This window comes from Nuphar pumila, chromosome 7 (assembly GCF_984573655.1).
Source record: "Nuphar pumila chromosome 7, dmNupPumi1.hap1.1, whole genome shotgun sequence".
NCBI classification, from domain to species: Eukaryota; Viridiplantae; Streptophyta; class Magnoliopsida; order Nymphaeales; family Nymphaeaceae; genus Nuphar; species Nuphar pumila.
Genome location: NC_143255.1, coordinates 51833645 through 51855310, shown reverse-complemented (window position 1 = coordinate 51855310; position 21666 = coordinate 51833645). Strand labels below are relative to the sequence as shown.

Genomic DNA, 21666 nt, shown 5'->3' with positions numbered 1-21666 from the left:
GAAATTATGACAAACTCTATCCATCACTAATCCATCGCTAAACAGAATAGCGCCGGATTTGCGATGGATTATTATCAGATAGCGTCTGTCGCTAATCCGCAGAATTTTTGTAGTGGTTAAAAAGACAACCCTTATGCCCATTTAGAGTGGGCTTACCTTAGAGAGGGTAGGTGATACAAGCCTTGAGTGATTTTGCTATATTTTTGAAAGCAAGGTGTCCTAGTGGTCTCCATTCACTCGTAGGTTATGGAGGTCAAGGCTATCAATGTATCCTAGGTGATAGATCTTCAACTAATGTAGTAATCTAAGATGTATGCACAATGAGTGAGAGTGACCTTTGGGAAATTCTCTTTCGTTTATAAACCATTCTCCTTAGGATCTGTTTGTCTAGTCATTCGAGATAATTGAAAATACATGGCATAATAAACCCCCAAATGGTTTCGGCTGATACGATGATGAGTGGCTCTGCGAATACCCACTGAAAGAATACATATCGAAACAAAGACATTTTGAGATAAAAATATGCCCTGATAATAAATTGCTTGAGTGAACATTTGCATTATATTAAATGCATGAGTGGTCATCTGTATTATATGCTTGAGTGGACATTTATATTATATTAAATACTTGAGTGGACATTTGTATTATGTTGAATATATGAGTAAAAACTTACAATAATAGTTGCACAACTCAATAGTAGAGCTTAGGATTGCATAACCCTACAAGCGATGAGTTAGTCTACCAAAGAATAATGTTAAGCATAAAATAAAAATATGTATGATAATGCAATTGGTTAAATATGTTCTTTTTTGTATTTATTAGCATGATTATTGTAAAGCATACATTTTTCTGTGAAATAAATCTATGCAAAAAATTTTGATCAACTATGACATCTGAGTTGCACAGATAGATATAAATTGTGGTACTTGAATATGCTTTGAATGTCCTAAACTACTTGGAATTGCTATATAGCTACTAGACTATCACAAGTCTGACCTTTCAAATTTTTGCAGGTAAAGACTACGACACAGAGCAGATGTGTCTTGTTGCGACACTATCAACTAAGCCAATCATTTTCCTTTCTTCGGCACTGAATTTAGACACATGACATTATATTGGTTTTGTAATATTTTAAGTGATATATTGTTCTTTTGAATAAAAGTATTTTATTTGTGTCATGTTATCATTATTTGAATTCAGTATAATCATTTTTGTGTACAACGTAACTCTTCGAGGTCTTAAACTCTTATTAAAAAATGTTTCCACTAACGATTTTAATAAAGAAAGAAAAAGTTTTAAATTTTTACGTATTTTCAAGGGTTAGAAATCCTGGGGAGTTACAGTTGCCATAGAAGAATCAAAAGACCTAGCAACCTTGTCATTACAAGAGTTGATGGGATCTCTAAAAGCACATGAAAAATAGACTTCAAGGGTTAGAATATCAAAATATTAAGCACGCACTCCAAACAAAGCTCAATATTGATGAAGAAAAAGAAAACTTAAACAAAAAAGCACAATTTGCAAGGGGGAGCAAAAACTAAAAATTAGCTAAAGGTCGTGGTAGAGTAAAAAAATATCCTAACCAACCACGACACCAAAAGTAATCCAAAAATTATTGCTATGTGTGCAAAAGGCCTCAACATGAGTCAAGAGACTGACGTTTTGGGTGCACAAAATGCCGAGTTCCAAACCACTCGTAGAAAGACTATTGGTTTCATGAAAAGAATGAAGTCAACTTTACAAAAAATAAAGATGACAAAAGCCAGATGTTCTTCTCTTGTATGAATGTTGAACAAAAGCCTCGTGACATATGGTTTGTGGACAACAAGTGTAGTAACCACATGACCATAAATCGAAAGTGTTTTGTCAACCTTGATGAAACTGCCACCTCTTAAGTAAGGATGGGAGATGAAAAGTTTCCAAAATGTTGAAGGAATGTGAGTCATAGAAAACTAAATCAAGAATAAACTTATCTATGATGTCTCTTATGTCCTTGGTTTAGCTCAAAATTTATTAAGTGTTGGTTAACTTATGCAAAAAGGCTACTTAGTAAATTTTAATAATGACCATTTTATTATGGTTGACAGTAAGGGTCAACATGTGATAGCCAAAGTGAAAATGGATACAAACAAAGTTTTTTCTTTGACTATCACCCCATGTGAAGGACAAGCCTTGAAAGCTAAAAATTTAGATGAATCAAATCTTTGGCATTTGAGATTTGGTCATATAAATTATCAAAGTTTGAAATTACTAAAGCAAAAAAGCATGGTGATTGGGTTGCCTCGTATCAATGGAGAAAAGAAAATATGTGAAGGATGTATCTATGGAAAATTCCATAGATTATCATTCCCATACTCAAACTAGAGGGCCAAACGTCCACTTGAGTTGGTTCATGCATATTTGTGGGCTAATGCAAATAAAATATCACAGGGGAAGAAAGTATTTGTTGTTCTTTGTGGATGACTTTAGCAGGATGATGTGGATATATTTTCTCTAACAAAAGTCAGAAGCATTCTCCATATTCAAAGAATTCAAAGCTTATGTGGAAAAAGAGAGCAGCTCCAAATTGATATGGCTAAGAACATATAGTGATGGATAATTTACTTCTAATGAATTCTGAAATTTCTGTAAAAAAGAATGACATCAAAAGGCAGCTAAGTGCAGCGAAAATACCACAACAAAATGGGGTTATAGAGCATATAAATCACACCATTGTTGAGATGGCGAGGAGCATGCTAAAAGAAAAGAATATTCCCAACAATTTTTGGGTCAAAGCTGTGAACATTGTCATGCATATTCCGAATAGATCTCCCACAAAATCCATTCACAACAAAACTCCATATAAGGATTGGTATAAGCACAAACCAAAAGTAAGCTATTTCAAAGTCTTTGGTTGTGTTGCTTACAGTAAAATTCCTTTTCAAAATAGAAAAAAATTGACAAAAATTTAGAAAAGTTCATATTTATTGGCTATAATGATACTTTTAAAGCCTATCGTTTGTTTAATCCAAATATGAAGGAATTGATAATCTCGAGAGGGATGATATTTGATGAAGAAAGTGAACAGAGTTGGAAAATAAGCTCAGTGCAGTCACCAGAACATGAGAAAAATTGAGTTACAACAAAAGAAGATGTTGACTCAAGCAATTCAGAATTTGTGTCATCTCCATGAAAGGTTAGATCTTTTGTATACATCTATGATTTGTGTGATTTTGCATTATTTTCTTATGTGCTACAAAATTATGAAGAAGTTGTCCAAGATGAAATTAGAAAAACTACCATGAATGAAGAAATCTATGCAATAAAGAATAATCATACATGGGAGTTGGTGGATAGGCCAAAGATGTCATTGGCTTAAAATGGATTTTCAAAACAAAATATAATGAAGATGGCTCAATTTAAAAACACAAAGCTCGGCTTGTAGCAAAGGGCTACTCTAAAAAATTTAGAGTGGATTTTAATGAGATCTTTGCTCTAATTATAAGAATAGATACTATACGAGTTAGATATTGCATCTGAGATGAAAATTAGAGTATATCAATTGGATGTAAAATTTACTTTCCTAAATGGATATCTCAAAGAAGAGGTTTATGTAGAAGAACCTCTTGGATTTGAGAAAAAAGGATGCGAAGAAAAGTGTACAAGCTAAAAAAGACTTTGTACTAAAACAAGCACCACAAGTTTGGAATGTGAACATAGATCAATATTTTCAAAAGAATGGATTTCAAAGAAGTCCAAGCGAACCCTCTCTCTATGTGAAAAGAGATTGAGACAAATTTTTTATTGTGTGCTTATATATAGATGATTTGATTTATGTTGGATCAAATGTGAAAATGGTTGTGAAGTTCAAAGAATCCATGATAAAAGAATATGAAATGAAAGATCTGGGGATTATAAAATATTTTTTCGGAATTCAAGTAAAGCAAAAAGGAGAAATTTTTATTTCTCAAAAAAATATCTTATTCAATATGGTGAATTGCGAACCAATGAGCATACCAATAGTTGTAAATGAGAAGCTACCAAAAAATGATGGGACCAAAAAGATGGATGCTTCGATGTATCGAAGCTTGGTTGGGTCTTTATTTTTTTCTTACCAATGCAAGACCTGTCATAAATACAATTAGCCTTGTATTCAGGTTTGTGAGTGAACCAAGCAAACTTCAACTTGCAGCAACAAAAAGAATTTTGAGATATTTACAAGGCACAAAAAATGTTGGAATCAAGTATGTTGCCGTGAACAATTCAAAGTTGATTGGCTATAATGATAGTGATTGGGCAGGATCAATCGATGATCGAAAAATACCTTAAGCTATGTTTTTTGCCTAAGAACGAAAGCAATCTCTTGGTCATCAAAGAAGCAGAATATTGTTGCATTATCTTTTGTTGAAGTAGCCACTATCACAACAAGTGAAGTAATATGGCTAAAGAGAATTCTTTTGGATTTGCAGCCGAAACTTGGGGGACCAACCATCATTAATTGGGACAACAAGTCTGCTATTGCAATGACAAAGAATCCAATCTTTTACAGCCAATCGAATCACATTGAGATTCACCACCATTTCATAAGAGAATTGGTCAAGAAAGAAGAAATTTTGCCATAGTTGGTGCCAAATCATAAGCAAGTTATGGATATGTTCACCAAGTCTTTATCTGTTGGTAAGTTTAAAGGGTTCAGGTTTGTTTTAGGGATTACAAATTAAGAGGGGATGTTAAAACATTAATTTATAATTAGATTTAGGCTTGACTTGGTTTCATAATCCAAATAGATGGGGTCATGCAAGTCGACATCTCATATGCCAAACTTAGGTAGGTCAGTCGAGGTCTCTCTCCTCTATCTTATCTTATTCTAATAATAGTAATAGATGACTCTAGTAGAGCTGTTGAGTTTCCAAAGCAGTCTCTTTAGAATTTGTTTTAATTAAATCTCTTGTTCTAATTATAGCATGGGGGCATACTTATTATTTCAGCCCTTTGGCACTATATATATCCCTCGTGTATTTCCTTTTGTGCATCTTGAAATGAAGTAATTTTTGTGTGTGCCTCTTCAACATGAGTGTCTCCTTGGCATCTTTACTTGAGTGTGTGCGAGTGAGAGACTAAGTCTGTGTGCACCTAAGCCATATTTGCCTCACCACCTCCTTGGTCATACCTCTTTCCGCTCCGTTATTTGGGAGCTCAAAATCCCTACGCTACCAGCCCAACAACTTGTTATGCTGCCAACTACCCAAAACAGTGCAATTTTGGAATAAACAGAAAATATGGCGGATATTCTGGAGGGAAACTGACACAATCTTACAGGTGGCAGCAGACTGGTTAACTGATTCATTTCAAATTCTACAGCATGCTTAGAGCTATTTTCCATTACTACAAAAAAACTTCTAGAATTGGAGGTTGCAAACAGGTTAGCTGCAGGTCAGATCATGGTAGATCTGAATGTAGATCCCAATTTTAAGCAGTGGGTCTGAATCCGATTCTGAATTCAAAATAGATCCCAATTTACTAGTATGGTTGAATTTGTCTACAGGTTATGACTTAGTCTTCTTGTTTGATCTGAAGACTCTGACAAGTTCCAGATCTCTTTACGATCTAATGACATAATTATGGTGTATCGACCTTAAGAAGTTTCATCACTATGATTAATTTACAAGTATGAGTTACATGTAAAACTGTACATCAAATCAGCCTATAAATAGTAATGTTCTAGTAAGGGCCTAGGCCTTGTGATCTATATCAAGGAAATCGTCCATCAAAATGATCTCTTTCTCTAGGTATGGATTCATCAGACAGTCACTTGCATATGAATTTTCCTTTAAGGTGATTACTTATGTTTACTTTTCCCTTTAAGAATGGGTTGTATTTGAAGTCTCCGGCTGAAGGCCTGATTGAATAGAAGCCTAGTTTGGAAGTCAGATACTGCTGGAATGAACGCTAGTATTGCTACTGGTGCAAAAAGCAGGAGCCCCATCCAATATTCATAAGCATGAGCAACAAACTGAATTGAGTCCCATAGGCCAGCTCCCTCTATCAGAGGCCTCACAGCTTGTGAAACCTGAACAGAAACATCAACTTCATTATTGTTATCAAAGTCATACTGAATGAACAAGAAAATCTTTGTCAAAAAGACGGGATAGAATGGCTGAATCAGCTTGGCTGAAGACCATGATTAGATAGCATGGACTTGAGCTTAGTCGCATCAGACTGTAGAGATAAATGATAATGAGTCATAGGCTTGTAAAAATCATTGTTACAGATATAGATTTGAGCTCAGGTCTCTATTTGCATGAACTGCTTACCAACAATAATCCCCATCCAGTAGGCAAGAACGCTAGACAACATATAAATAGGTCTTTCCCTGACAATCCACACAAAGAAAGAAGAACAACCAATATGGACAAGAAGCACAAGAAGAGCAAGGCTTTGAGTAGCCTGTAAAGGCCATGGGAATTTGCACTCAGCCTCCGCCGCCCTTCAATTGAAACCTGTATGTAAAAAATCAAATCAAAATTAGGAATAGTTTCACAATATTTAAAAAGAATAATGAACTTTATAAGACAGGAGGCAACTTCCATAATCACACGTATATCATGCTCTATCACATGGATATGGCTTATAGGATAAGAGAATTATTTTTGTTGAGTTGAACTAGTATATTTGGGGAATAACGTGTACATGGATATAGTATAGAACTAGAAATGGACCGTGTAGCCAGTATGCCTTAGCCTATGTGATACCATGCACTATATGTATGGTATCATGCCTTAGTCTATATCAAGGCTGTCTTAGAATTCCACCTTCTTTCCTGCATTGAGAGAGAGAGAGAGAGAGAGACAAAAAAAGGTTACGAGAAGGGGGCTGTGGCTCACGATTTCTTCATCATAGAAATCGTGACCTAATGTTAATATAAATACACTTAAGTGTACACAATGGTTTGGGTCGGGTCTGGTGTATTATCCGAACCCGGATATAAATAAAAACAAACTTATACAGGAATGAAATTCGGGTCTGGTACAAGATCCAGACCCAAAACACTATTCACCTTTTTCACCCCCTCTTAAGTTGATCATGGTTATGGACCATGCACAACTTGCCTTTAAGCGACCAAAAACGATCCTTGGTTAACCCTTTCGTAAATAGGTCCGCAACTTGTCTTTCAGTATTGACGAACTCAGGCTCAATCTCTTTTTCTTCAACTTTCTGTCTCACAAAGTGTTGGTCAATCTCAATGTACTTAGCACGACTGTGATGTACTGGATTGAATGACATATTTATAGCACTTTGGTTGTCACATAGCAAGATAGTGTGGGAGATCTTTTCTCCTACTTCAGTCAGTAAATGTCTGATCCATGTGACTTCGGCAGTAGCAGTAGCCATAGATCTATACTCAGCCTCTGTACTCGATCTAGCGATAGCCTTTTGCTTTCTACTGCCCCAGGAGACTAAATTTCTTCCAATGAAGACACAATGTCCTGATGTAGATCTTCGTTCATCAGGATCTCCTGCCCAGTCTGCATCACAATATATAGTGAGTCTATGATCATCTTTGCCATATGGTTGTGGTGAGTATGTCAATCCATCCCCAATAGTCTCTTTCAGATATCTAAGGATTCTCTTGACGGCTTCCATATGTCCACTACGTGGCGCATGCATAAATTGAGACACTTGATTGACTGAATAAACAATATCAGGTCTAGTGAATGTGAGGTACTGTAACATTCCTATTATGCTTCGATACCTGGTGGGATCATCACACATATTTCCATCATGAGCGCTAAGTTTTTGATGAAGCACGCTCGGAGTTCCCAGAGGTTTGCAGTCTTTCATGCCTGCCTTGCTGAGAACATCTACGGTGTACTTGTGCTGAGTCAAGTCATGAGCCTGATTATCAATTTCTACACCAAGAAAATAGCGTAGAGCTCCAAGATCTTTCATTTTGAACCTCTGACCTAGTAAGTCTTTTACTTCTTGAATGTGGTCCGCAGAGTTTCCTGTGATAACAATATCATCGACATATATCAATAACAGAGTGGTCACAGTCTGACTTCTGAAAATAAATAATGAGTGGTCCAGCATGGAACGTGAAAATCCATGTTTCTGAATCTCTAGTGAGAAGTTGTCAAACCAAGAGCGAGATGCTTGCTTCAGACCATAGATAGCTCTTTTTAACCTGCACACATGAGTTTTACAATTTTGTTCTTGATATCCAGGGGGTTGCTCCATGTACACTTCCTCCTTTAAGTCCCCATGCAAGAAAGCATTTTTTACATCAAGCTGACTCAACTTCCATCCATGTTCAACAGCCAGAGAAATAATAATTCGAATTGTTCTCATTCTTACAACTGGACTAAAGGTCTCATCATAGTCTTGCCCTGCTTCTTGAGTGAATCCTTTTGCCACGAGCCTTGCCTTGTATCGTTCGATGGTTTCATCTGGCTTGTACTTTATCTTGTAGACCCATTTACATCCGACAACATTTTTGTTAGGTGGTCTGGGAACAACTTCCCAGGTTCCACATTCATGCAAAGTTTGCATTTCAGCATTCATGGCTTCTACCCACTTGGTAGAAGTGGCTGCCTGATAGTACATAGTGGGCTCATCTTCCTTATTGAGAGCAGTTAAAAAGAGTTGAAGATCTAAGGAGAAGTTGTTATAGCTAACCCACCTGTCAATGGGATGTCGTATGCGGCTTAATTTTCTGACCTCAAGAGTGTGAGAAGGATTCAAATTGCTGACTGAGGCATGATCTGAATGGCTTGATGTTGTCGGTCTCTGTCTAGAATAGACAATGCCTTTGTATCTGCCCGGTACTTTCTCTGAATTCTGTGGCCCCAACGTCTTAGTGTTCACAGACATCTCTTCTTCTTGTTGCACACAATTTGATGAACATGCTTCATTGGAGCCAGCAAAAAGTTCTGAACTCAACCAAGGATAATAAACTTTAGTTGGTATATTCGTTGCATCAGCTGTGTCATCAAAATTTTTTTCATCAAAGACAACATTTCTTGAGATTCTGATACGTTTGTTGGTGGGATCATAACACCGATATCATTTGTAGTCATCTGCGTATCCCACAAACCTACACTTTTGGGCCTTGTCTTGAAACTTGTTTCTCAGGGACCGATCAATATGCACATAGCAAACACATCCAAAAACACGCAGATCATGATAACTAGGATGAGCTCCAAAGATACAGTGATAAGGAGACTTATTTTCCAGAACAATCATGGGCAGTCTATTTATCACATACACGGCAGAATGAAAAGCTTCTGTTTCAACAATATGTCTATGTTTTCGTTCAGCAATGCCATTTTGTTGAGGAGTGTGAGGACATGACACCCTCCTTCCTATTCCGTTATTTCGAAGAAAAGAAATAAAATCACGGGATGAGAATTCCCTACCTCCATCACATTGAAAAAATTCAATGGACTCAGAAAATTGATTTTTGACCAAGGAAAGGAAATTTTGAAACAAAGAGAAGACTTCTGACTTATTTTTTATTAAATATATCCAAGTGTATCGAGAATAACTATCAACAAAAATTAGATAATATCTGCTTCCAGACCCAGAGACAATTGGGGCAGGTCCCCACACATCAGAACAAATAATCTCAAAAGGTTTTGAAGCTCTCTTATTAATGGAATGAAAAGGCAATACATGACTCTTACATGAAAGACAACTAGAACATTTATGACTACTCTCATCCCCATTAAGACTTTCTTTTGGAATGAGATTATTGGAAACAAGTTTCTCAATAAAATGACTCCCACAATGTCCTAACCGACTATGCCATAAGAATGGCTTATTACATTTAGAGATACTAAAAACACTGGAAGAAGAGGATGAACATGACTCTAATGAAGGCTTCGAAATCAGGTGAGCAAGGCGAACATCATGACATGGGGCTTCTTCAAAGACATACAAGTTGCCTCGTCTCTTTCCTTCAGCGAATGTTTTTCTCGTGCGTAGGTCCTTGACCTGCACAGAGAAGGGAGTGAATTCAACTGAAGCATTATTATCATCAATAAGTTTAGCGACAGAGACAATATTTTTCTTAATGTCAGGAGCATGAAGAACATCAGAAAGGGTAAGAGTGGAATGTGACATGAGAATGACAATCTTTCCAACATGAGAAACAGGATGGTGGGATCCGTCTCCAGTGACAATCTTATTTTTTCCGAAATAAGGAATGGGGTTAGAAATTTTACCTGCATCGCCGGTTACATGAGTTGCTGCCCCTGAATCGACAAACAATGTGCCTTAATCACTCTGCTTTAATTTTAACTCTGACAAGGCTGATATCAACAAATCTTTAATCTCTTCACTGTCTCTGGTATTTGTGAACTTTCTTTTGGTTTCTGTCTGTGGACCCTTTCCTTTATTCTCTAGATAATGCCAACAATTCGCCTTGATATGCCCCTTCTTGTTACAAAAGAAGCAAGTAGGAATGGATCTTGGTCCCTGCGCATGAGCTGACATGTTTGGAGTGGGAAGCAAACCACGCCCTCTGTGTCCATTTCGCCCTTGTCCTCCTCGTCCCCGTCCTCTATCATAAGTCACTCCTGTGGTCAAAACTTCTTGAGTATTTGGATCATTATGAGTTTCTTCACAGAATCTCTTCAGAGTCATCTCATACTGGATCAATTTGGCTCGTAACTCATCGAAGGTGGGAAGAACATGAAGGCACAATAGTGATGTAACTATCATATTGTAGTCAGATCCCAATCCACTCAGAGTTTGTTGCACCATGTCATTATCACTAACGACACACCCTATAACTGCAAGTTGGTCTGTGATAATCTTTATCTTGTTCAAATATTCCATGATGGTCATAGAATCTTTTCTTAGCAATTGAAATTCCCTTTTTAGAAAAAACACTCTTGCTTGAGAAACCTGCGAATACGTTTGAACCAGTCGTTCCCAGAGTTGTAGCATTGTACACTTGTCAGGAATGGCAACGAGAATCTCTTAAGACAGATTTGATGTGATGTATGCAACAACTGATTGATCTTTCCTTTCCCAATTGAGAAATTCAACATTTTTAACAAACACGATTGAACTCGCCCCTTGGTCATCTTTTTCTTCTCTCGGGATAAATTCAGGTGGGACTGAAGTGGTTCCATCCAGGTGACCTAAGAGGCCTTGACTCCTTATGAAAGGAATAATTTCTCTTCCAAATCAAGAAATTTAAAGTGTTTAACTTTTCATAAACAAGCTGGTTGAGAAAACTTGAAGAAAGGTTTGATTGAGAGTGATAAGAATCCTTTGAAAATTAGAAACAACTGAAGTATCCACAAAAATTCTAACCTTCCTTTTTTTTTTTTGTAAAAACAGAAGGTCGTAAATGGACAGAATCAGTCAGAGGATGTAGGAACGCAGGTTCAACTTGTGAGAACTGCTATTCAACGATGTGTGAAAAACACCTTCACACGTTAAATATATTTGCAGAAATAAGAATCAGAACATTAAACATATATCTGAATGTGAAAGTATGAGAAGAAGGGTGGACCCAAGAAGATCGAATAGGCAATATCAATGAAAGAAACAAGAATCGTGATTGGTCTGGTGTTTCACGTGAGTCGATTTCAGCGATTCACGTGAAACAGAGCCACTCACGTTACTGTTTGGATTAGCGTGAACAGAATTCATGTGAGCCTCAGATCTAAGAGAGAGACAGACCCACTTGAGGTGTGGGTGCACAGTATAATTCAGAAAAGAGAAGAAGAGTAGATAAGGGGTAAAAAAAATTAAAATTTCGATTGAATATCAGAACCTGTTTAGAAGAGATGAGGGCTTCAGATTGGCTGTTGGTGGGTTCAGCTGAAGAAGATGGGGAGGACTCGCTGAAGAGGCTGTTGATGGGCTCGGTTGAAGATGGAAATGACTCGCTGAAGGAGCTGTTGATGGGTTCGACTGAAGGAGATGAAGGTGGCTCGCTGAAAGAAGAAGAAGCCGAGTTGCACCTCATGAGAACCCTTTCTGGCCCTTAGGCAGATCTCTGCTCTGATATTATCTTAGAATTCTACCTTCTTTCCTGTATTGAGAAAATGAGAGAGAGAGAGAGAAAGAGAGAGAGACGAAAAAAGGTTACGAGAAGGGGGCTACGGCTCACGATTTCTTCATCATAGAAATCGTGACCTAATGTTAATATAAATACACTTAAGTGTACACAGTGGTTCGGGTCGGGTCTGGTGTATTATCCGAACCTGGATACAAATAAAAACATACAATAAAAACAGACTTATACAGGAATGGAATTCGGGTCTGGTACAGGATCCAGACCCGAAACACTATTCACCTTTTTCAGGCTGTAAGTATTGTATCGTTACTCGTGTCATTCGGGACCAAAGTAACATAATATTATATTGTAATTTTTTATAAAAAAATTCAAACAATCCAAAAAAATCAGAAAAATGAACAAAAATTCTAAAAAAATCATCACATGAAACAATGATGAGTTACACAAGATACAAATATAAAATCACATATAAAGCATTTATGTCTCTATGAGCTATATAAGACATCATCAAACATCAACTAATATAGAATCATAAATAATATTGCATGCATATCTCACAAGAACAATGCAAAATATTAAATATCTTGCAACTACGAACATGCCACAAGACTCATACTTTTATATTACATAAACAAACATATTATGGTAATAGTTGCACTTTATTTTCAATCGGTTTTCACTCATTACTTGAGTGCGCCATTGTTATGCCGGATCATCTTATGCCATCTTTGTTGGAAGAGTGTAGAGCCTGATTTCTACCTTGATATAAATCTTTAATTTTCGCAGATCCAACTTCGCGGTAAGTTGGCAGGGAGGTTTAAGGGGGCAGCGCCCCTCGAGGCAAAACTTTTTTGGAGAATAGCTTTGCAATTTTACTCGTAATAAATAATTTTTTACCTTAAGCCATTTTTTTAGTGTAAAAATGGTAAAAATGCATTTTTTTTACCTTCGTTGGGTGAAAAATGGTGAAATGCACTTCTAATGGCCTTTAAACAAATGCAAAAGTCAGCTGTCAAAAGGTATTTAAAACCTATAATGAAAAAAGTAACTTTCAGCTTATTTAAAGTGCGTCGAAGTGTATCATACGATACACTCTGTATTGTATTATACAACACGATACAGGGGTGTATCATACGATACACCCGATATGGGTATGATGCATACCGCAAAACCCAAAAGTAACGATACGTATCGTACCACATCGTACGATGCAGTATGATACAACACTGGTCTATATGATACATGTGCTACTCCTGGGAGAAAGACAAATGTTTGCTCAGAAAAGATTTATCATTTCAAGAAAGAAGAAATTGCAATGTAAATAATAGAGAACAAACCTTCTTGGATGTTTTTCATAGAAAAGGCAAAAAAAGGTAAAAAAAAAAGGAAATAAATAATTAAGAAAGAGACAATTTCGATAGAGAAAACAGGAAATATCATGATATAATAAGATGATAGCTCCCACTCATTTGATTCGGGCACTACTGGCTTAAGACATTTTGAGTCCCACATATTAAAGCTATTAGAATAAGAGACTTCAAAATACCAGTGTACAGGGTGTTGGTGCTTGCACATATACATACAATACATGTATGTCACATTTTTCATATATATATATATATATATATATATATATATATATATATATATATATATATATATATATATATATATATACTTTTCTCATTTCTAATGATATTCTTTCTCATATGTGGTGTATGTAGTTGTAATCCTGCATCTTTTGAGAACATATGCATTATAACAGTTGTACCCATCTTATAACATGTACATGTACCTGCATCCATGTGGCACAGTATTTGAGTTAATACTAAATGCATCTCAAAATAAAAGAAACATGATTCACTCAATCAGGGTGGACCCGGACATGACTGGAATGATCTGGAACCAGGCCTAGATCTGAGGTACAGGGCTAGAGGGGATCCAGACAAGGACCTTAATAAAGGAACCTTATTCTGATCCAGGCTCAATGTTGTACAACCTGATCACAGGCCTAGTGAATATGCATAAATTGTATTACTATTGCATGCCAAAAACCAAAGTAGGGAACTTAACCTTGACTAGCACAAAAATAGTTACAATCACAAGCCATGAGATCCCGTAGACCTGCAAAAAGTTCAAAACGGAATGAGAGAGAGAGAGAGAGAGAGAGAGAGAGAGAGAGAGAGAGAGAGAGAGAGACCATGATATTTTGGTTTTGCCGTGCAATGTCAAGGTGATAGACTAGCCCATACTGATAAATGAAGAATCGAAGTGAGAGAATTATTTCAGCTATTATTCCACCTATTCCTGAACGTTTCAAATGTGCATTCTCCTCATCCCACCATGATTCCCAGCTTTTATTTGGATGAATTCCAATACCACCTTGATTCTGGATCCACTTGTTCCAATCGAACCAATCTATCACAACTTTTTCCCACTCAAACCCAGAAGGATTAAAGAGGAAAGGTGCAAATAGCCAGGTAAGAGACATGAACCAGATGGAGTATGTAACTATCATATACGTGATACTGTTCTGGTAAGATTGGCAAAACAGGATGTAGACAATTAAGAGGAAGACTAATTCAAACCCTTTAACAAAGTGGCTGCGTGAGTATAGGCGGTAATTTTCAGTAAAGCTTGCATGAACCACCACAAATCTGCGACCTGTTGGCCTGTACTTGGCACCTCCATGAAGTAGTGTGCAACTATAATAATGTGTTTTTGTTCCAAGGGAGAAAGTAAAGAAAACAGAGGCTAGTTGGAACTGCATGATGAAGAAATTGTACACAGCTGTTCGGAATCCTTTTTCAAGCCCAAGTTCCATCACCATTGGTAAGCCTGTCAAGAGGCCCAGCTGAACAAATGATTGAGAAGCGAGAGCTGTTTCTAAAGATCTATTGCGCTCGGAACCAGCTGCAGAAAGAATTGCTTTCTCTAACCCACTGAGAACCAGATAGAGCTGCCCGTATAGGAAAACATAAATTCCAAGCACTGTGATCTGCAAAAATATATCACTGGAGTATTTAATCTATGAATTTAAAGAACATGGGAAGTTATGAACTGTTAATTCTCACCTGAGTCATGATAAATCTACAATGCATTAAGGTTAGAGGGGGAAGAAAAGGGAGAGCTTCAAAAAGAAAAGCTTATGCATTTTCGTTTAGTGTGCATGTTGTTAGTCTTATCAAGATTAGAAAATTTTATTCACTATCATATTGCTACTATAGATACAAATGAAAGGATTACTTGCCGAACTAACATTTGGTAATGGTGTCATGAGGTACAAATGCCTCTTATTTCTTATTTTTTTTAATTCTTTAGTTGTTCTTCATGAAACTAACCTTACAGACATGTTTTACTTAGTGGGAATAGGCTCTTGAATCGTCAAATTACGATTTTCATAAGGCTTCAAAAAGCAACAACCTACAGCATGTAATACTTTCCTGGGTCATAAAATCTTGTTTTTTCATTGAAAAAACATGATCCAAAAATCGGTTCCCGCTTTTTTCAACATGTTGAATCCATAAATGAGGTAAGATTGGATTAAAACAACTTGTGCATGGAGATCCAGAGGTGTTTGTGTTAGAAATACATGTCTTATGTTGTAAAGGGCATTCTTGTAATTTCCTATAATTATTCTCAGTATATAAGCCAAAGAGTCGTCCCAGCCAGGGTACGACCTCAGTTATTCTCCTATCTCTTTCTTTCTCTCTGTTTTCTCTGTGTAGCAGTCCACGCAAGCCAAGGGACTCAACGATCTTCACATGGTATCAGGTCGAGGCGCAATCATCAGGTTGTGTTCTTCCTTTGATTCTAAAACTGATTTCGTCAAATCAGATTTCATCCTCTTCCTTTCCTGAAAATCGATTTGATCATATTGGGTCAAATCTTTTTTTTTCTTTTCTTAAAACCGTTTTAATCATCTTCCTTCTTTTCTTAAAAATCTCTTATTTTTCTTAAAATCGAATCTGGTTACGTCAAACCAGATTTCTTTTTAGTCACGTCAAATCGATTTTTTCCTTTCAGCAATGTCAAATCAAATCTGATTGTACCAGATCAGATTTGCCTCCTTTTAAATCTCGATTGTTTCTTTTGTTCTCTAACATCAGATCTGATCTTTCCAAATCAGATCTGATCGATTTCTTTGAATCTTGACTTGTTTTTCTTCAAACCTCTTCCATTAATTGTCCTTTCTTTTGCCTATCTCATTGAATGAATCAGATCCCAAAAGGCTTCTAAGTTGATTTGTTTAGATCTGACCTAACCCATCATCCCAACGTGAAGTCTCCTTTCTTACTTTCACATTTGTTTCTTTTAAAACCTAAACCAACGTTTCGACCCAACAAAATTCCAGTTTTTCCATCGAAAAATATCGAATAGTCATCAGACTAAAAAAAAAAATCTGAGACCTACCTGAACAGGGTCCGGATTCTGGGGTCAGCTTAAGTATTTCAAATTCAGATTTCTTATTCAAGATTCTGATTTTCGTTTCAGTCGTCATCACTATTCTTCTTATTTCAATGTCTTCCTCCCAATCTCTCACTTCTTCCTTCCTCAACCAACTTGTTTCTGAAAAAAACAGATTATTCCTTTCATCCGCAGTCATGACCAGAGTTACCAGTCGAGGAAGCGGGAGCGGGAAGCGAGGCACTTTCAAAATTTTAGGAAGCGGGAAGCGTGGGACTACTTATACCATGTAATAAACCCAAATATTAAAACAGAAACTTTTTTGAACTTCAAAGTACCACTGCGTGAGGACTCAGATCCCTACCAGTCATACAACTATACCATTAGATTTCGTGCAGCTTCCATATGAAATAAGAAAGATGACCAAATAAACTTAGTTAAAACACAAAATGTGAAATGCTTCTCAACCAATATACTGTACTTTTCTTTCATGGGACTCACATAATAATATAAATCACCATCGTATTGATAACACAAAAGATAAAGACCACCATGTTATTGCAACAGGAAAATGAAACAAATAGTCTCTAACAATCCCCTATTCCCTAAATGTACCTTCTAGAGAGAATGAAGGGATCAAACCTGCAACACAAACCTCTACTCACGAGTTGAACCTCACACAGGTCAGACACCAGCCCTATATCACTTGAAAACTCTTCATCAATGCGAAATACGGGCCCACCATTTGGGGGAAACAATTTGGATGGGTCGAAACAGGTCTAAAGTCTAAACTCATTGACGGACCTTATTTCCCCACCTTAACGCCCTCTGAGTAGCCACACAAATCTCAGATTTCCAGAAAGTGCACCAAAATAAAATTAAGTTAAACAATGATGTCCCAAACCCTAGGTAGAGAATCGGATCTCCAAGGACCAAAACTTTCAGAAAATAAAACTGATAAGCTTTCCGTTTTCAGAAGATCAAGGTTACGGTTACAAGGCAACGGTAAGCTATAAGCAACCCAATAAATAATGATAGACATAGATAGAATAAATTGTTTCCAACAGCATGCACATGAATAAGCAATTATGCAGAACCGACAAAGAGTGTAAAGCATATTCTCATTTCGTCATGCTATTCATAACCTAAATGTCATATTGTATGACTACAGAAGAATTGCTTGTTCCCTGGAAACAAAAGGGAGAACAGAGATGGAGGGAAGAGATGGAAAGAGAGAGGTTGTGGGAGATACAGAGAGAAGAGATGGAGGGAAGAGATGGAAAGAGAGAGGTCGTGGGAGATACAGAGAGAAGAGATGGAGAGAGGAGAGTACGTACCTGAATGGATTCATCGCCGTGGAGGTCGCCGGATGTCGGTGAAGGTCGCCGGATTCAGGGTTCCGCCGATCGGTTGCCAGAGAGAGGAGAGAAGAAGGGAGGAAACTCAGATTGAGCTGCGTGAAAAAACCCTAAAGCCCTTTTGGGTTTTGTTTTCACGGGTTTTTCAAAATCTCTGTTTTGCCCTTTTTAAAAAACTTGTTTTAATTTTTTTTGGAAAAAAAGTTTTAAAAAAAGACAAATATGTAAATTTGCCCCTTCGTACCCCTTTAATGGGGGTGTGCGTAGCCCATTAAAGGGGTGTGCGCACCCCTTTAATGGGGTACGCACACCCCATTAAAGGGGTACGCGCTTCCCATTTGAAATGTGTGCTTCCCCACGTGTAAGAACTCAAAAAAAAAATTTATTGGCTTGGATTCGGGTCGGATCCGGACCCGACTTGGACCCAATTGAGGCACCGCCTCCCTCGAGCCTTCTTTAGAAAACAAGGCAGGGGGGTTTCAAATACGCCCCCCCCCCCCTCGCTGTCTCTCTCCCTCACCACCTATCGGTCTCTCTCGTCTCCTCCGACTCCCATCTCGCTCCTTCGCGTTGCCGACCCGCCGCCACCTGCGACCTCCCTCCGACACCGATGCTGCCGCTATCGGCGACCACCAGGTATGCCCCTCTTTCCCCCTATTTCTCTCGTCTCTTCTCTCTCTCCCTCACCTCTCTGTGTGGCCACGGGAGGGGTCAAACCCCCTCCCTGTGCCCCCTTTTAGCAGGGGAGGGGCATGACCCCTCCCTGCTCTCTGCTACGGCAGGGGAGGGGCCGAGCCCCTCCTCCCTGCTTCCTGTTCCTCTAAAAAACCTAACAGGGGCCTTTGGCCCCTGTCTCGTTTCCTTGTTTAGCACGCCGATCGGGGGGCCTTTGGCCCCTGCCTCCGCTTCCAAGAGCCGCACGGGGGCTGTTGGCCCCTGCGCCTCTTGCCTTTGTTCATTTCCCTGCCAGGAAACATAGGCCCTTGGCCATTTTTGATATTCCGGCAGGGGCCATCGACCCTTGCCCTGTTTATTCTAGCAGGGGATGAAAGCCCCTGCCGCTTTTTCTGTTCTAGCAGGGGCCATCGGCCCCTGCCCCTTTTTTTCGGTTCCCCTATTTAGGTGCGTGTAAACACCCCAAATTTTCACCCTCATCCAGTGTTTGTCCATTTCATAAGTCACTACAGATCATTGCATGTCATTGCATGTATTCTGCATAGCATTGCATATCATTGCATCTCATTTTCGAGATCCAACACTCCTATTTCAAAACAATCAATCCAGATTTGAATTTTAAAGCTTTATTTCAAAATCAATTTCAAAACCTGGGTTTTTATTCAATACTCTGTCATTTTCCAACCCCAGGACTTTATATTTCGAAATATTTTCTCAAGGAAACAATCTGGATTCATTTCAAATTCAAATTTTAATCGATTTCAAGTCACAGATGAGACCCATTGAGGTGGTGTCGCTTCTGAATTCCTCTATTCATCAAATTTCTCAAAATTTTGAAAGTTTCAGTCCGATCAGGACTCTGTCTCAGAGTCCTGATCCGGTGAGGAGTCTGTTTTTAAGTCTGTTTTACTTCCATTCTCAATCTTTTTTCGTTTGTTTTCGAAATCTAGATCATTTTACAGAGTCCAGTTAGTTCAGGACTCTATTTTAGAGTTCAGTCGAGTTGGGAGTCTAACCCTGACTGTGTTTTCTGACTTATTTCATCATTTCTTGATAAAATCTTTTGAAAATTCTTTCATTTGGCTTTTAAAATCTAAAATCTCAGAGTCCTAAGAGTTCAGGACTCTAACCCGGAGTTCCAGTTCGCTTGAGACCCTATTTTCAAAGATCTTGAATTTCAAATGTCAATTTTAACCCTTTTTTAAAGCCATTTTCAGTGTTTATTTAAAAAATGTTCAAAATTCGATGTGGGCCCACTCAGTTGGCACCATATCCAGAGGAATTCTAACTCAGTTAGGACCTTATGCCATTTCAAAAATCCTAATTTTAAGTTTACTTTTGAAAATCTTTTGAAAACTCCTTCAATTTCAAGTTTTAAAATCACTTTTTGAAAAACTCAAGTAGGGCCCACTCGGGGTGGCGCCATATTCGAGTAAGTCAGGGCTAGACTAGGGTTAGTTGATGTCTTGGTTAGTGTTAGAGGTTTAGAAGAGTCAAAACCATTTTGAAAACTCATTTTGAAAATTAATTTTTAAAACTAGTGTTTTTAAATGTTTTTAAAGGTGTTTTAAAAACCCAAATATGAAAGATGCCAAGTGGCATCACATTTGGGGGTTTTCTAGGTTTAGTTAGGGGCTAATTAGAGTCCCACCTAGGTTAGAAAACCACAAAAAATCGTTGCCTTTAGTGGATTTATTAGAAAGAGTCCTAAAAAATGAAAAACCTCTTAATTAACCCTAATTAAGTGACTTTTTGAAAAACTATAAAAAGGGACCTAAGGGGGGCCAAAAGGGGGGCTCTTTTCTCTCAAATTTTCGTGGCCTCTCTCTCCTCTCCAGCACCTCCACCTTCCTCCATTGCAGCTGCAAGCACCAAGGTAATATTTTTAATATTTTTTAGTTTTATTTAATACTTTTTCATGTTTTAAATCAATTTTAGCCATTGGTGTCATCCCCTTCATGGATTAAACCATGGATTCAACCTCAAGAACCATCAAGAATCAGCAAGAACGATCCAAGAAGGTGATCTAACCCTGTTTTGGGTGATTTACAGGGATTTTAATCCATTAGAATTGATTTTAATATGGTTCTTTATATTATTAACCAATAAAATATATGATTTACCCTTTTTAATGGGTTAAATCTATGTTTTAAAGGTGATATCAAATTCCAGCCATTGATTCCCTGTTTTTAATTTATTTTCATGGTTTATTCATGTTTGTTTTACGTTCTACAGCATAAAAATAATTTTTATTTACTGTTTTATGGTTTATTTTATTTATTTACATTAGTTAATGCATGGTTTTTCAAGTTTCTTAAATTTCTGTGTGTTCTAGGTTTAGAACAGTAAAGATGATGTTATTTCGGATTGAAGCACTCGTTGTTTATTTCTGAGTTTTTTATATGTGGTGCATGCATGAGTTATTGAGTTACTGTAGAAAAATCAGAGGTTTTGGATCTCGGGAACCCTGTCAAAAAAATCAGACATCAAATCAAGTTTTTAAAGCTTTAAAATCATGGTTAAAATCAAGAAGGTAACTTGCTGTGATGATATTTCTCTCATCTTATATCCGATTTTAGATCTGTAAAATGCTATGGATTCACATTGAGTAGATCTGTCTTCTGTGAAATTTTCGGATTTTTTGATCACTGTTTAGTATTTTTCCCCTTTTAGAGAATCTGTTTTTAAATTTAAAGCTCGTTAGGGTTTACCAAAACCCTAATCAGACTTGTGTTAGTCATAAATCCCAAACCACAGATCCGATTTTAGATCTGTAAAAAGTGAGTATTGTTATTTTTCTGTCTACCGTTCACCAGTAAAATTTTAGAGATTTTTGTTTAGGATTGCTATTTATTTCTGTATTTTCAATATGGAATAGCTGTTTTAATCCCTATTAAGAGTGATATATTTTAGCTCAGATTGCCGGAAGGGTTTCTCCCTAACCGAAGATGATTTTTTCGATCTGTAAATTGGGAAATCTCTGTTTTTCTTCCTAGTTAGTCTCTGTAAAATTTCATAAATTTCCATGGAGATTTGACCCCTGGTTCAGGTCTTGGACTGAGACTGGTTGGTGAATTAGGTCAAAAATAGCATATTTTTAGGGTTTAATGCAATTTTCGGATTAATTTAATGTCAAAAAATTATTTTTATAATTCCAATTCGACATTAGGGTTATAACAAGTGCAGGTACCAATTTTTATGGATTTTGGAATC

General features: G+C 37.3%; 1 protein-coding gene across 1 annotated transcript in view; it reads right to left on the bottom strand.

Annotated features, from left to right (window-relative positions):
* Positions 1 to 5630: 5630 nt before the first annotated feature.
* Positions 5631 to 21666, bottom strand: part of GSL04 (glucan synthase-like 4) — a 91553-nt gene continuing 75517 nt past the window's right edge. The window contains exons 39-42 of the mRNA XM_090013203.1: positions 14214 to 15011; positions 14087 to 14137; positions 6294 to 6479; positions 5631 to 6049 (exon numbers count right to left, since the gene is read on the bottom strand). Coding sequence (XP_089869329.1) covers positions 5819 to 6049; positions 6294 to 6479; positions 14087 to 14137; positions 14214 to 15011 — 1266 coding nt within the window. The 3' untranslated portion in view covers positions 5631 to 5818. The remainder of the gene's footprint in view (positions 6050 to 6293; positions 6480 to 14086; positions 14138 to 14213; positions 15012 to 21666) is intronic.